This window comes from Tetrapisispora phaffii, chromosome 9, assembly GCF_000236905.1.
Source record: "Tetrapisispora phaffii CBS 4417 chromosome 9, complete genome".
NCBI classification, from domain to species: domain Eukaryota; kingdom Fungi; phylum Ascomycota; class Saccharomycetes; order Saccharomycetales; family Saccharomycetaceae; genus Tetrapisispora; species Tetrapisispora phaffii.
The window spans coordinates 139,030-152,485 of record NC_016528.1 but is presented as its reverse complement, the minus strand read 5'-3'; the positions used below and the strand labels follow the sequence as shown (position 1 = coordinate 152,485).

Here is a 13,456-nt window from a genome sequence, read left to right as displayed (position 1 = left end):
CGATAGATATTTCCGTTTTAGGAATTATTTCAAAACATACATATATGAAAAAACATTTCTTATTACAACCTCTTCGAGGACATGCCATCAATTTAACACCATGAAGTCAGTGTTTTTGTAGGTCAAGTATCTGTTTGTTACCTTATAGAATTGTTTTCTTATCGTATTTTCACTGCATATATCGTGTTCATCTTAGGCAAATGAACTTTAAGTTGGCCATTTGTCTGCAAGCAAAAAAAAAAAACTAATTGTAACATTTCGTTTGACTTCCGCTATTTTTGTAAAAAGCGCTTTCTATGTTAATATAATTTGGAAAAAAGACACGTATTTGTCAAATATTAACACAGTTAGTAAGTTGATTTGTCGTCTTTAAACGGAAGCCAAATCATTTTTTAGACATTTAATGGTTTACACTGGGACTGTATTTGAATTTTATCCCCAATTAGCTCTCAATCGTATTTTGCAAGACATGATAGAGCGATTTCAAATCGATATTGTTCCCGGTGTATGTATTATTATTAACGGATGGCCCGATCTTTGAAAGTATCAATAACCTTATACTTTAGTTTAGTGAGCAACCGCAGATACATGAAGTTCACTACACATGTATGCTAAAAGAACAAGAATTTAAAAAAGAAAGTAAGCACTCACGGAGGGGGTCGAACCCTCAATCTTCTGATTAGAAGTCAGACGCGTTGCCATTACGCCACGCGAGCTTAATTTCTTAGATCTTTTTTTTAATTGAGTCGTACATACAGGGGAAGTGTATTAATACATTAGATTGAATTGCTCAATAGTTGTATTTGCTCAATAGATGAATTCATTGCTTTAATATACTAGTAGTTGTTAGATTATATACTATATAATCAGATTAATCTCTCTGGTCTCTTGTGTCAGAATTATTGTAGTGTATGTGACAGAACTAAGTGTTTATGACACTTTGAGTCCAGAACTAATAGATCACTTACTAATGGAAAGAAGGTCTAGAACAATCTTCCAAGTGGTAGGTGAAAATTTCTCACTACAATGTAAATGGCTACGTGATAAACACAGATGTACAATACAGCACTAAAGAGCCTAGGAGGATGAATGAACACGTACACATGTTCATTCAACTGTCAGATTAACTCATATATAAGGAGGGCATCTAACTCTATATAGAATAGTTTAATTACACTAATAAAAGATCAATCGATTATTTAACTNTAAAGAAGATGGACTATACTAGAGCAACTGAAGTGGCTAATGACACTAACTTAGATGTTGGAACTACCCAACATAAGCTTGTAACTCCACATCTTGGACCTGGATCAATGAATTATTTACCATTGATTACCGGGGTTTATATATACATAATATTTCAATCCACCGTTCTGTCCAACGAGACGACGTCGTCGAATTGAACACGTATGGCAGACTGTTGGTTCTACAGTACTATTTATGCATTAGAAAGTCTGCTATTACACTCTCGTAGGCACTATCGTTTCAGGTTTACAACAATAATCTCCTAAAGGGGTAATATCTGGTATCGTATATTCACTTATACGACCTGTGTCATTTCCAACACAAAAACTAAAATATTTCTATGTAAACACATTTCTAGCAGACTACAGTAACTGTGATATAATAAATTTAGGTCGGAAAACCAATGTAATGGAGTAAATAATCCCTAGATGGCACACCAGAATGATCAGTATCAGTAATCTCCAGAGAACTGAAATTGATACTGAGCGTTGGCAAAGATACATTCATGACAACAGCAACCTTGGATCTTTTAGCAACTTTCATTGAGCGCTATGACACTGGCCAGATTATATGATCGCATAACGGCATTACATTCACGCATCAAGCAGAGGAATTGAGCTGGTAAACAACTTAGGCTAAAACCAGGTCTTCTCATATATAAAGAAGAGGCTTCTATATGTGAGATCTTATAGTGCAAATTATGGTTACTATATATCTAATAAGGGAGCAATCGGTTTTACAATCAAAACAAGAGCAATCCATAATTTAATTTCAGATATTTAATGGATCATAAATTGACTGTGTTTGCATATCTTCTTGTAAGCGCAGATGACTCATACCTATGTTAGGCATCAGGCTTAAGTACAGAAAAAGGTTAACAGCGGGAGTTTAACATGCACTTTTGGGTGCATAAACATGATAAAGTCATTATAGTCAATTATTTTTACGTTTTCACAAATACTTATTTGTAGGAACATTACTTTAGATTTCATAAGAAAGCAAAGGAGTGGATATCAGCCAATATATTTCAACAATTACACATGCTACATTTAATTATAATAGTACCTAAGGCCAAAACCTCACCAATGATGTCATCCTATACCATCTTTAGTTCAATTCCGTTGCTATAAATTTCTATTACTACGTTATTTATATTCTAAAACTCCTAACAACAAAATATCATCATTCCAAAAGCCTACAGATATCATGATATCTGTATAACAGCTTTTAACTTTCTCGATGTCAGTGACTTTTGTTGAACCATTGCCTTTTATACCAATAACGTATTCGTATTTCTTAACAATATGACATCAAAGGTGTCACTGGTTCCTCAAAGTTGGTTAATAGGTAGGATCACGTGCGCGATCTTAAAAATTAATGAAATTTACTTCTTAAAACTACCATTGTGTAAATGGAATAACGGTAATAGTAGAAAATACTGTTGCAAAGGTTATATAAAGTAGTAACTGATACTTAAAAGGTATTTAGTTTACTGTACACAGATTGCTAATATAAAGATAACAATAGCATCTAGTTGCAATTAGTCGTAAATGAGAAATTAAATTTAACGTATGATTCCAAAAAGAAAAGGCCAAACAAAGGAAGTTAAGAGAGATGTCTTTGGAAGAGATTTGTCCTATTTCAAAAGTTACTCACAGTATATAGAAAACTTAAAGGATATTAATGTATATTCCGCGGATTTTGAGAGTGGATATACACCATTACATATTACTTTAAAGAGAGGATACTTTAAAAGAGCGTTTCAATTATTTAAAAAGTGGAAAGATGAACAAGAGTTTTTATCCCATAAGCTAGGCGGGCATGTAATGAATCAGATAGATAGAGAAGGGTTTACTCCTTTTGAGTTATATATGGTTGAATACAGGAGATTAATCAAGAAGTACCCAAAATATATCAGCTATCGAGTTCCTGGAAGCACAACTGCATCAAATAAAACCCAAATTTGTTACTATGAAGATATAAATAAACTACCGTTGGGCAGAAAATTAGAATACCCAAACTTGCCAACGTCAGTTGAAGAGCTCATATATTTAAAATCCAGTAAAGCGTCTCACGCTTTGACCTTTGGTGTTAATATTAATTTTCAACTGGGGACTGGCACGACAGATGCAAGAAAAAATTTATTCCAATTAAGTGTCCATCAATTAGAAGAAGATAATATTATTTTATCTGATATTGGGCTTAAAAACATATTTATAACAAGATACCACTCCTTAATAGTGACGAACGGTAATAACATATTTGTTACAGGTTCCACTGGGAGAGGCAGAGTTGGAAATGGCGTTATTGATACGCCACAAACGCAATATACAAAGCTCCGTGGATTACCAACTCAGAATATTAAAGATATATGCACAAGTGATCATCATACTATGGTGCTATGCAATGATAATGAAATATATACTTGGGGTTGGAATTATTTTTGTCAACTAGGTCATTCGGTTACAAATAAACCTAGTGATAAATCATACCATACAGATTGTTCATCAATACCTAAACGAATAGGATTTTTGCCAGGAGTAGAGATAATTTCAATATCATGCTCAAAGATACATTCGGCATGTGCCACTAAAACTGGAAGGATATTACTGTGGGGATTAAATGTTGGTCAAATGGGTACCTCTAACCCTGTTCATTTATCACATGATTCCGTATATATGGATGTTGAAGGTTACTTAACAACAAAGCCAGTAGAAATAAATCTAGGAGATGAAATAATTGAGCAGATACTGTGCACAGAATTTACGACATTTGTAAGGACAAGAAATAATATATTACATGTGTATAGTAACTACTCATCTAAAACATTTAGGTTACTGCTACCAAGACCATCAAGAAACATTGATCGAGATAATTTTACTTATTTTGCACCAAGAGAGATACCTAGTAACGTTATAGATATGAAATGTAAAAATCCTTTCGGTAACAACTTGACATTAAAATACAGTTGTGGACGAATTGGAACAATAACATCAAAAGAGGAATCCATTTATTTATGGTCAACTATGAAAAATACACCCCATATTTCTTTGTGCTGGACCCCTAATTATGATTTTAAAAGGTGTGTAGATTTTGACGTATCATCCAAGGGCGAATTGATTATCTGCACGGCTGGAGGAGAAGTGTATAAATATCAGGATAAAGATACGCCTTTAGAAAAAATATTCAGCACTAAATTAACATCTGGTAAAATAGTGAGAGTTAGTTGTGATTCTCAATTCGGTTCATTTGCTCTACTAAAAAATGAATTTGATTCAATCCCAATTATGTTTCCCAAGGATTCGTTATTATACGATTTTTCACGTTTTTGTGACGTGGTGCCAGGTACTACAATCAAGAATGATTTGGGAAATGAAATAGCTGGTGTTATGGCAAGAAAATATTTTGATTATAACGACTATTCTTTGAATAAACTACAAAATCATGAATTATTGGATTCTGATGAAAATGCTGCTAAAATTTCCTATCGTAGTCAACAGGCTGCTGAATTGAATACAAAAATATTATCAGAGATAGGTAAATCGAACATAAACGGAAGGAAGACTTTCGATATTGTTTTTAAAGACAAGATAACAAGCAAAATAGTATGCACTGGTCATAAACTGTTATTAATGTCAAGGTGTTCTACATTGATGAATCTGTTATTAAAAGAGAAATTTTTTTCTCTTCATGATAATCAAATTGTATTGGAACTTGTAAATAATATACATGAATCTAACTGGGAAATAGAAATTTCAGGTAAACTTGGCCCGGACGTTATAAAGGAAGTAATATATTACTTATATACCGATATCAAACCCAGTAATCAAAAAGTTTCAAGATTGTTATTAGAAATGGTAGATCATTCTTTACATTATTCAAGTTTGCATAATTCGTTGAGTAATTTGTACTATGATATTGTTACTCATAAATCATCGGATTCATTAAACTTTGTTGATACTAAAATTTTGCTAAATAACGGGTGTGTTTTTGCACATAGTCTAATTTTGTCAGTAAGATGTTCCTACTTCAAGATTATGTTTGAGGAAAACTGGTATACTATAGACTCTGATGGATACAAGCTTTTAGATTTGAAAAGCAATTTTAATGTTACCAAGGATATATTTGCTTTTGTTATTAAATATATATATGGGTTTCCTTATGATTTAATTTTTCAGGATGCAGCTCCTTTAAGTTATACTGAAAATCTTCAAACATTACTTGATCTTTTGGAAATCACAGATTTTTTAAATTTACAGTCTTTTAAAACATATTTGGAAGCTGAAATTGATAAATATATAGAAGGAGAAACTGTCATTCTAATTTTGCTGAATGCCATAGCATTTAACTGTGATTTATTAGAAACCAAATGTAATTGGTTTATTTGCAAAAACATTGCGATATTATTTTCAAAGAATAACATCCCCTTGATAGAGGAACACTTTACTGAAAGAATTTGGGACAGACTTGAACTTTGTTTTTCCGAACTATCTTCTGACTCTAATACAGTTACAGAATTTATGGCATGGTACTATGAGTCCCATTATGATTGGTTAGCATTGTTTAACGGCAACTTATCTAAATTTAACGAAAAATTTATTGATCCACACAACTGTTTCGTTCCTGTGTTTGATTTAAAGTGTCTTAAGAAGAAGCCAATTGAAGAAAAGACAAAGAGAAGAAAATCTATGAATATACATAAACCTCGATCTAAGACTCTACCTTGTTCAAAAAGCTCATTAACGTGTGAAGAACAACAAAATCTAATTGAAAACAAAGAAACATCCTCTTCCTGGGCTCAAAATAATTCCCATTCTATGGTAATTGATGATTCCAATGAGTTTGTAGAAGTCACAAGAAAGGCAAAAAGAAAAAATTCAAAGAATACTGAGAAAAAGCCTGAATTAAGAAACATAGTTAATAAGGAAACTTCATCAAAAGTTGTGCTTCACAAAAATGTAAATAAAGATAATCAAACCTTAGTTTCTTTAACAGATGCGGACAATGCTAAACGTGAGCAACATAAGAACAATTCTCTAAATCAAAAATTATGGGGAACATTCAGAAAGACTTCCCAAAAGGATAGGAAAAAAATTATCGACGCCTCATTGGAAACAAACTCAAAGTCAGAAATGTCAGAACAACCTGTCTGGGGGAAAGCAATATCCACTGGTACTGAACCTATTGAGAAATTAAAGCAAGCAGCCATCGTTTCAAAGAAATCGAATTTGCCGTCCTTGTATGACCCTAACAGTCCAAAGATTATTAGCGATACAAAGAAATCTAAAAATGAAATTATAAAACATTTACCTCAAACTGATAGCATTCACATGCCTTATGTAAGAGCATCGCAACATGTCCCACTAAATGCAATTGATACACAATTTGAGAAAGATCAATTGAAAAAACGTAAATCAAAAAAGCAAATGCAAGAGGAGATGGAGGCCGTCCAATTTGAGAGATGGTTTGAAGAAGAAAGTGAGAGGATTCAGAGGCAAATGAAAAAAGACGATAAATCTGTAAATAACAAAGAAAATGACTGTATTAATACACCAAGAGGGAAATCAAAAACCAAAAACCAAAACAAAATTTCTCAAACAACAATCGAAATCAGGAAAAAAGGGACATATACGCCGGAATAACGAGAAATATAATAATAACAATAATAATACGTGAGCAATATCACCAAACTCCTAAATGTGACTACCTTATACCCAAATGCTCCATTTGATTTCACAAATCTATGATAATCCACAAATAAGTAAATTAACTAACTTACGAACTTAAAGAGGTATACAACTCTTACAGTATATAATGAATAATATAAAAATATGCATTTTGAAAATTTAATTTTTTTAATTAATATAAACAGGTGAATTATTGTAACACAAATTTAAATTCACCGTCTTCAGTTAACGTTATTTTAGGTTTCTCTATCTCTTTCTCTTGGTTATCTTTATGATCTCCTCTGGCGCCTTTAATACGAGAATCTTCTCTTGGGATAGCAGCTCTGCGTTTTGCATATTCTTCTACCAATTCCCTATTATCCAAAACATTTTGTGCAGCATTAATCCCAGCCATTTTTGCATTTCTACCTTTACCAGTACCTAGAACTGTACCATCGCCGGTAATACATTGTACTATGCAAATTGGACTATCATAGCTAGCTTTTTTAGTTGTTTCATAATGAAGATTCAATGATGCATACCCAATTAAAGAATACAACTCTTTCTTGGCATTTAGATTTAAATTGTCAGGTTGTTGCAAACTGATATCTTTTTTTGTTAGCTCATCTATTATAGGTTTAGCTAATTTGGATAACCATTTTCTAACTTTTGGCATATTATGCTTTGGATCATCCTCTATTAAACCACCAATATATGCTTCAAATACATCAGCATGTATTTTTTTATGGCCGTAATGAAAATTTAATTTATCTTGTTCAGTTTCTAAATTTGTCTTTAAATTTCCTGGTAAGTCATATAGATAACTCCATTTTTTAATACATTCATTGCTTACCAAGTGTCTTCTTAAACTAGACAGTTGTCCTTCTGAAAATGTTGGAAATTTATTGTATAAAATCATGGTAATGACGGTGTTTAAAATGGAGTCACCCAAAAATTCCAGTCTTTCATTGTGAGTATTTACCATTTCAGTTTCTTTTAGGTACAATTTATCCTTAACAATAGATTTGTGGGTAAATACTTTAGCTCTGATAGCAGGATTTTTAATTTCAGGAATCTTTGGAGGCCATGACGATTTCTTCTGAGATTTCTTGTCGTCAGCTTCGTTGTTTTCGTCCTCTTCATCATCGTTGGGAAAAGATGCTTTATCAGCATCAGGATCTTTTACTGTATACTTGTTCGATAACTTTTCAATATCGATATCTGTCAGATCTTTCAAATATGACTTAGTCCCAGTTGCTTGGTTATAGTTTTCCTCATAATTATATAAATCATTCAAAATTGGTACCTTCTCTAATTCGTACAATGATTTCAGTTCACTTGCCAATTTTAGTTGATATCTGGAATACGATGGTAACAGGGACACAGGTATCTTTTCCAGCTGTTTGTAATCCTCTTGGAAACATTTGAAATTTGGTGCCAATTGTATAATAGTTTGAAATGATTCTAATAATTTTGTAACGGCGTGCTCCAATTGTGTAATATCAGATACTTTCAAAATAGTTTCACTAAATGCGTGTGCACCTACATTGTCATCCTCTGCCTCAATATTTCCATCATCCTTATTATTTACCACAATTTTCTTGCTCTTCTTGTGAACAGAAGAAAATGTATCTTGTAAATGCTCAGAATCTCTCTTTTGAGTGGATCCCATTGTAAGCTGTTTAAAAATGACAATATATAAGCTACCCTGAATTATATTCTCAACTAACTAACATATGTCCTGGGCAGTAAGAGATAAAACCTCTGAACGTACAATTAATCTCATAAATTCTCTTTATGATATTGAAATAGTGCTTCAAAATTTTTCAAAGCCTATAATGAATTTTCCGATGAGTTTGATTTAACAAATTAGCCGACACCAATATTATTCAGGGCCCAGAAGGAGAGATGAGTTGTTTAATGGAGATTAATTTAAATGTAGATATAGATATATATATATATATGTTTAGTCATGTTTTCATTAGTGCGGCGATATTTAAAATAGTAACTTACACCATAGTATATGCATCCCAGTTCTTGGAATATTTCTGCAGTCACGTTGATGTACCCATATAGCAGATTCTTGTCAAGGACAGTTTTACTTCTTCTTCTTTGTAAGTTCTGTTAATTTGTTTTCTATTTTTTTGATAGACTGTTGTAGTGTTTCGTTCTTGGTATCTAGATCTTTGTCTAGTTCTGTCAGGGATTCCTGTAGTTGACTTACTAAATCATATACTGTAATTGTATCCTTTGCTTCTGTGTCGGGCTCCTGATTGCCACTAGTGGCTAATTTAGGTTCAGATTTCTCCAAAGAGGTTCCAACTGAGTGGATTGAAATTTCATCTGAGCTCATACTTGTATATATCTATTAGCAGGTGGGTGGACGTGTGGATAGGGTTCGGGTTAGTCAATTCAACTATTACAAATTAGCTGTCCGGTTATGTTAACTCCAAAACTAACGTATCACTTATAATCAGAAAGGTACACGATCACGAATTCTTGTTAAATAATTACTCCTCTGAAGCGAGAAATCTTCTTTCCAACAGTCTTCTCTCTACACTTAACCGTGCAATACTTAGATCTTGCTCTTATAGATGTAAACATTCAAAAAGTGAAATACTTTTCCCATTCAAATTGCATAAATTATTTAGAACTCTATGTGATGAGAAAGGATAGAATGCTGTTTAGGTATGCCAAAGGATACAGCTTAGGTCAAAGTACTCTATGGACTCTTAAGAATTAAACAGTGGGTATATATTGTTAAGGTAGCGTAAGGAGAGAGGGCTGAGATGTTAAATAAGTTTCTAAGAAGACTGCCGCAACGCCGATATATTAATAATGACAATCTGGTTAAATATATTAAGGATAATGAGCTAATAAAGGACTCTAAAGTATTTCAAGGGACTCTATACGAATATACAGTAATAAGAGAATTGGAACAAAAATTATTGATGAACCAACTTAAGAAGGTGGGTGGTGCTCACGATGGTGGGGTTGATATAACTGGGAAATGGGCAGTAGGAAAGATTTTTCATAGTTTACAAGATCGGAATCTTATAAATATTGATAATCATACTCCAAAAAGGTTTGTCATTAACGATAGAAGTGCTATGCCTATATATCAGAAGTTCATTGGCCAAAACGCTGTGAAAAACCCTAGACCGTTAGATATTCTAGTTCAATGCAAAGCATTTTCGCTGTCAAAAATTGGTCCTAAGCATATAAGAGAATTAGTTGGAACATACTGGTCCAAAGTCTCACCAAAGAAAGTGAATAGGACGTTTATGATGATATGTTCGCCTCATTTACCAACAAGAGAAGGGTTGAAACTTTTGAACTCTTGTAATATACCATTGTTATACGTACAAGTTGGCATGTTAAATCTTATGAACAATGAGTACGACTTGGAGAAGTCGGGATCTCTATTGAACTACTATGAGAATGAATATGCATCGAAACTATTACAGAATATTGGAATTAAAGAATGGCTTCGATTGAAAGGTCACAAGAATTGGGAAGGTTAAAATAGAAGATCGTAACCAGTAAAATTTCAATCCAATGGGAGCCATGGAAATATTAACTGTGATCTGAGATAGACACATTCTATATATATCACGTTTACTTTTTGGTTGAAGATAAACAATGCATTTGGACTTTGACAAAGATATAGGTGATTGTAGCCCATAAGGCAGCTATACAAAGAAGGGATTTTGTAAATAGATACATCGTCATAAACTGTTATTTGTATATCAGAATAAAATAAAGCATCGGTACTTGAAGATGTATATGGAAGTTTTTTAGAAATAGTGGATAGGACAATAGCGCCATTGCTATGATGTTTTGATATATATTATATCAAGATCACAATTAAGTAAACAGCTCGAATAACTATTGCAACCATAAACCAGTAAAATTCCAATTCACAAGGGTGAAGATTAGAAAACCATGAAATTACATGTTAAAGGAATTCCAAAAGCTTTTCTTATCTTCACCGACGTGTGTGAGCACCAGTAGACAATGTTTCAACACATTTTGATAAACTATATGGTTGCATTAAACACTCGCGACACTTGCATCAATGAGGATCATTCTTAGGTGCTATTATATGACTGAACTTGAGACTTTTCACTTTTTTCATGTAATGGCCTTTTACTTGTATACAATAGATTACCTTTTTGATGAATATTTCCTTATCACAGCAAAGCCTGACATAGTTAAAGATGGTATCGTTGTTCGACAAAGGGTACAAATATGTCTGATTTTAAATACTTTGTATATAAGCAGAGGAATATCTTGTTCTTTGGAATGAATTGTATTCGATGGTGCTTTCTTATTTATAAGTGGTGATATATGAGACAGGTAAACTGAACTTAACTAGAGAAAGATAATGACTACTACCACTGCTCAATTGATTCAAAAATATTCAGATTTATTGAAGCACGCTACTGAACACAAGCTAACCAGCGAGTTATGTGCTGGTACCCTGAGTGATAGAACACTGTGTATCTACTTGGCGCAAGATCTAAAGTTTTTCAACACCTCTTTCAGGCTGATCTGTAAAACAACAACTGAGTGTCCTAATGACAAGAGTATGATCTATTTGGGCAAGAAAATAGGGTTTTTTGCCAATGATGAGAACGATTACTTCCAGAAGTGCTTGGAACTATTAGCTACCGCGATTAAAGATGATGCAGACAAAGAAAAGAACTGCACAAATGAAATTCCATCAACTACAAGATACTTGAAGTCGATTCAAGCAAAACTAGATGATGATAAGAAACTGTACGATTACCCAAAGCTTATCACTGCATTATGGACAGCAGAGATAGTTTACTACCTATGGGCTCACAACACACCAAGGAAGGAAAACTTGCACTGGAAGTACCAAACATGGATCGATCTTCACGATGGACCTCATTTTGAAGAGTGGTGTGATTTCTTGGCCAAAGAAGTTGACCAGTACTCACTTGAACAAGTTGAAGACAGCTTTAAACAGTGTGTTGAACTGGAGATCAATTTCTTCAACGGTTGCTACAATGCTTGATTTTCACCAAATGAACAAGAAAACGTAAAAGAATATATAGATAAATAAAATATAAGTGTACATAACGAACAATGTAATGATTCATCTATTATTACCTTAACTCGAAAGACCTACTCTATTGACCAACCAGAATTTATTTGCTATTACATCTCTTAAATGTTTCCCACTGGAACTTTTTGACACTTTTATAACATCCTAGAATTAACACGGGGAAAATGAATGTTCAAGGATGACTCGATATATAAGAATCATAGGAGTGTTATGAGGAAAACAGAAGTCAGTCACTGTGTTGATCCTGGGTTTAGTTCCAAATTCAGGCTGCTGAATGCATATATATTGGTATTATATATTTGAATAAGTTGGATAGTACAAGAATAATAAATACTGTCGCTTGAGAGCTGATCAAGGAGTAATAAAGGGCTGAAAGTGATTTAATTAATACTATAGCAACGAATATATTGAAATAACATAATGACGACAGGTGAACAAGGTAAAAAGAAAGTTTCGTACTCGAATTTGGTGTTAGGTGCGGTCTTAAATCTATCGGAAGCTACAACGTTAGGGCAGCCGCTGGAGGTTATCAAGACCACTATGGCTGCGAATAGAAATGCAACCTCTGTACAGGCAATTAAACAAATTTGGTCAAGGGGTGGTATTTTTGGGTTCTATCAAGGTTTGATTCCATGGGCATGGATTGAAGCATCCACAAAAGGTGCTGTACTATTGTTTGTATCTGCTGATGTTGAGAACCGAGCAAAAGCTGGCCTTGGCTTAGGAAACTTTGCAGCAGGTATCTTAGGTGGTATTTCTGGTGGTGTAGTGCAAGCGTATGCCACCATGGGGTTCTGTACCTGTATGAAGACTGTTGAGATTACCAGATCAAAAACTGCAGCTGCTGGTGTAATTCCAAAATCTTCATGGGCTGTGTTCAAAGAAATATTTGCCAAGGACGGAATAAGAGGTATAAATAAGGGTGTTAACGCTGTAGCGATTAGGCAAATGACAAACTGGGGTTCTCGTTTTGGATTTTCAAGATTAGTAGAAGAAGGAATAAGAAAGATAACTGGCAAAAAAAATCCAGAAGACCAATTAACTGCATTAGAAAAAATTACTGCATCTGCTATTGGTGGTGGTTTAAGTGCCTGGAATCAACCAATTGAAGTAATTAGAGTGGAAATGCAATCGAAGAAAGCAGATCCAAATAGACCAAAAACTTTGACGGTTGCATCGACATTTAAGTATATTTATCAAACAAATGGTATTAAAGGTTTATACAGAGGTGTCACACCAAGAATCGGTCTGGGCATCTGGCAAACAGTATTCATGGTCGGGTTCGGTGATATGGCAAGAGAATTTGTTGGTAAGTTTACTGGCGATACTCCAGTAAACAAACATTAATGCAATAAAAACTTTCAAAGTGAAAGAGAGTATACTCTTGAATAATATACCTTCAAAAATATAATATTCTTACTTCTGTAATAATATAGTAACTCATAACAGT

At 33.5% G+C, this 13,456-nt stretch overlaps 6 protein-coding genes and 1 non-coding gene across 7 annotated transcripts; 4 read left to right on the top strand and 3 right to left on the bottom strand.

Moving 5' to 3' along the window:
* Positions 1–644: 644 nt before the first annotated feature.
* TPHA0Itrna2R lies at positions 645–716 on the bottom strand. Its single transcript has one exon. It is a non-coding gene; the product is annotated as a tRNA-Arg (tRNA).
* Positions 717–2,816: 2,100 nt separating this feature from the next.
* TPHA0I00720 (uncharacterized protein) lies at positions 2,817–6,887 on the top strand (the record flags this gene model as incomplete). Its single annotated transcript, XM_003686964.1, has 1 exon — positions 2,817–6,887. One exon carries the CDS (start codon positions 2,817–2,819, stop codon positions 6,885–6,887), a length of 4,071 nt encoding a protein of 1,356 aa, XP_003687012.1.
* A 235-nt stretch (positions 6,888–7,122) lies between these two features.
* On the bottom strand, positions 7,123–8,583 carry RNT1 (ribonuclease III; the record flags this gene model as incomplete). The annotated part of the gene is made up of 1 exon (XM_003686963.1): positions 7,123–8,583. The coding sequence occupies one exon, from the start codon at positions 8,581–8,583 to the stop codon at positions 7,123–7,125; it is 1,461 nt and encodes a 486-aa protein (XP_003687011.1).
* Positions 8,584–9,009: 426 nt separating this feature from the next.
* On the bottom strand, positions 9,010–9,264 carry BIL1 (Bil1p; the record flags this gene model as incomplete). The annotated part of the gene is made up of 1 exon (XM_003686962.1): positions 9,010–9,264. The coding sequence occupies one exon, from the start codon at positions 9,262–9,264 to the stop codon at positions 9,010–9,012; it is 255 nt and encodes an 84-aa protein (XP_003687010.1).
* Positions 9,265–9,700: 436 nt separating this feature from the next.
* On the top strand, positions 9,701–10,435 carry RRG7 (Rrg7p; the record flags this gene model as incomplete). The annotated part of the gene is made up of 1 exon (XM_003686961.1): positions 9,701–10,435. The coding sequence occupies one exon, from the start codon at positions 9,701–9,703 to the stop codon at positions 10,433–10,435; it is 735 nt and encodes a 244-aa protein (XP_003687009.1).
* An 863-nt stretch (positions 10,436–11,298) lies between these two features.
* PET18 (Pet18p) lies at positions 11,299–11,955 on the top strand (the record flags this gene model as incomplete). The annotated part of the gene is made up of 1 exon (XM_003686960.1): positions 11,299–11,955. One exon carries the CDS (start codon positions 11,299–11,301, stop codon positions 11,953–11,955), a length of 657 nt encoding a protein of 218 aa, XP_003687008.1.
* A 471-nt stretch (positions 11,956–12,426) lies between these two features.
* Positions 12,427–13,353, top strand: YHM2 (Yhm2p; the record flags this gene model as incomplete). The annotated part of the gene is made up of 1 exon (XM_003686959.1): positions 12,427–13,353. One exon carries the CDS (start codon positions 12,427–12,429, stop codon positions 13,351–13,353), a length of 927 nt encoding a protein of 308 aa, XP_003687007.1.
* Positions 13,354–13,456: the final 103 nt, after the last annotated feature.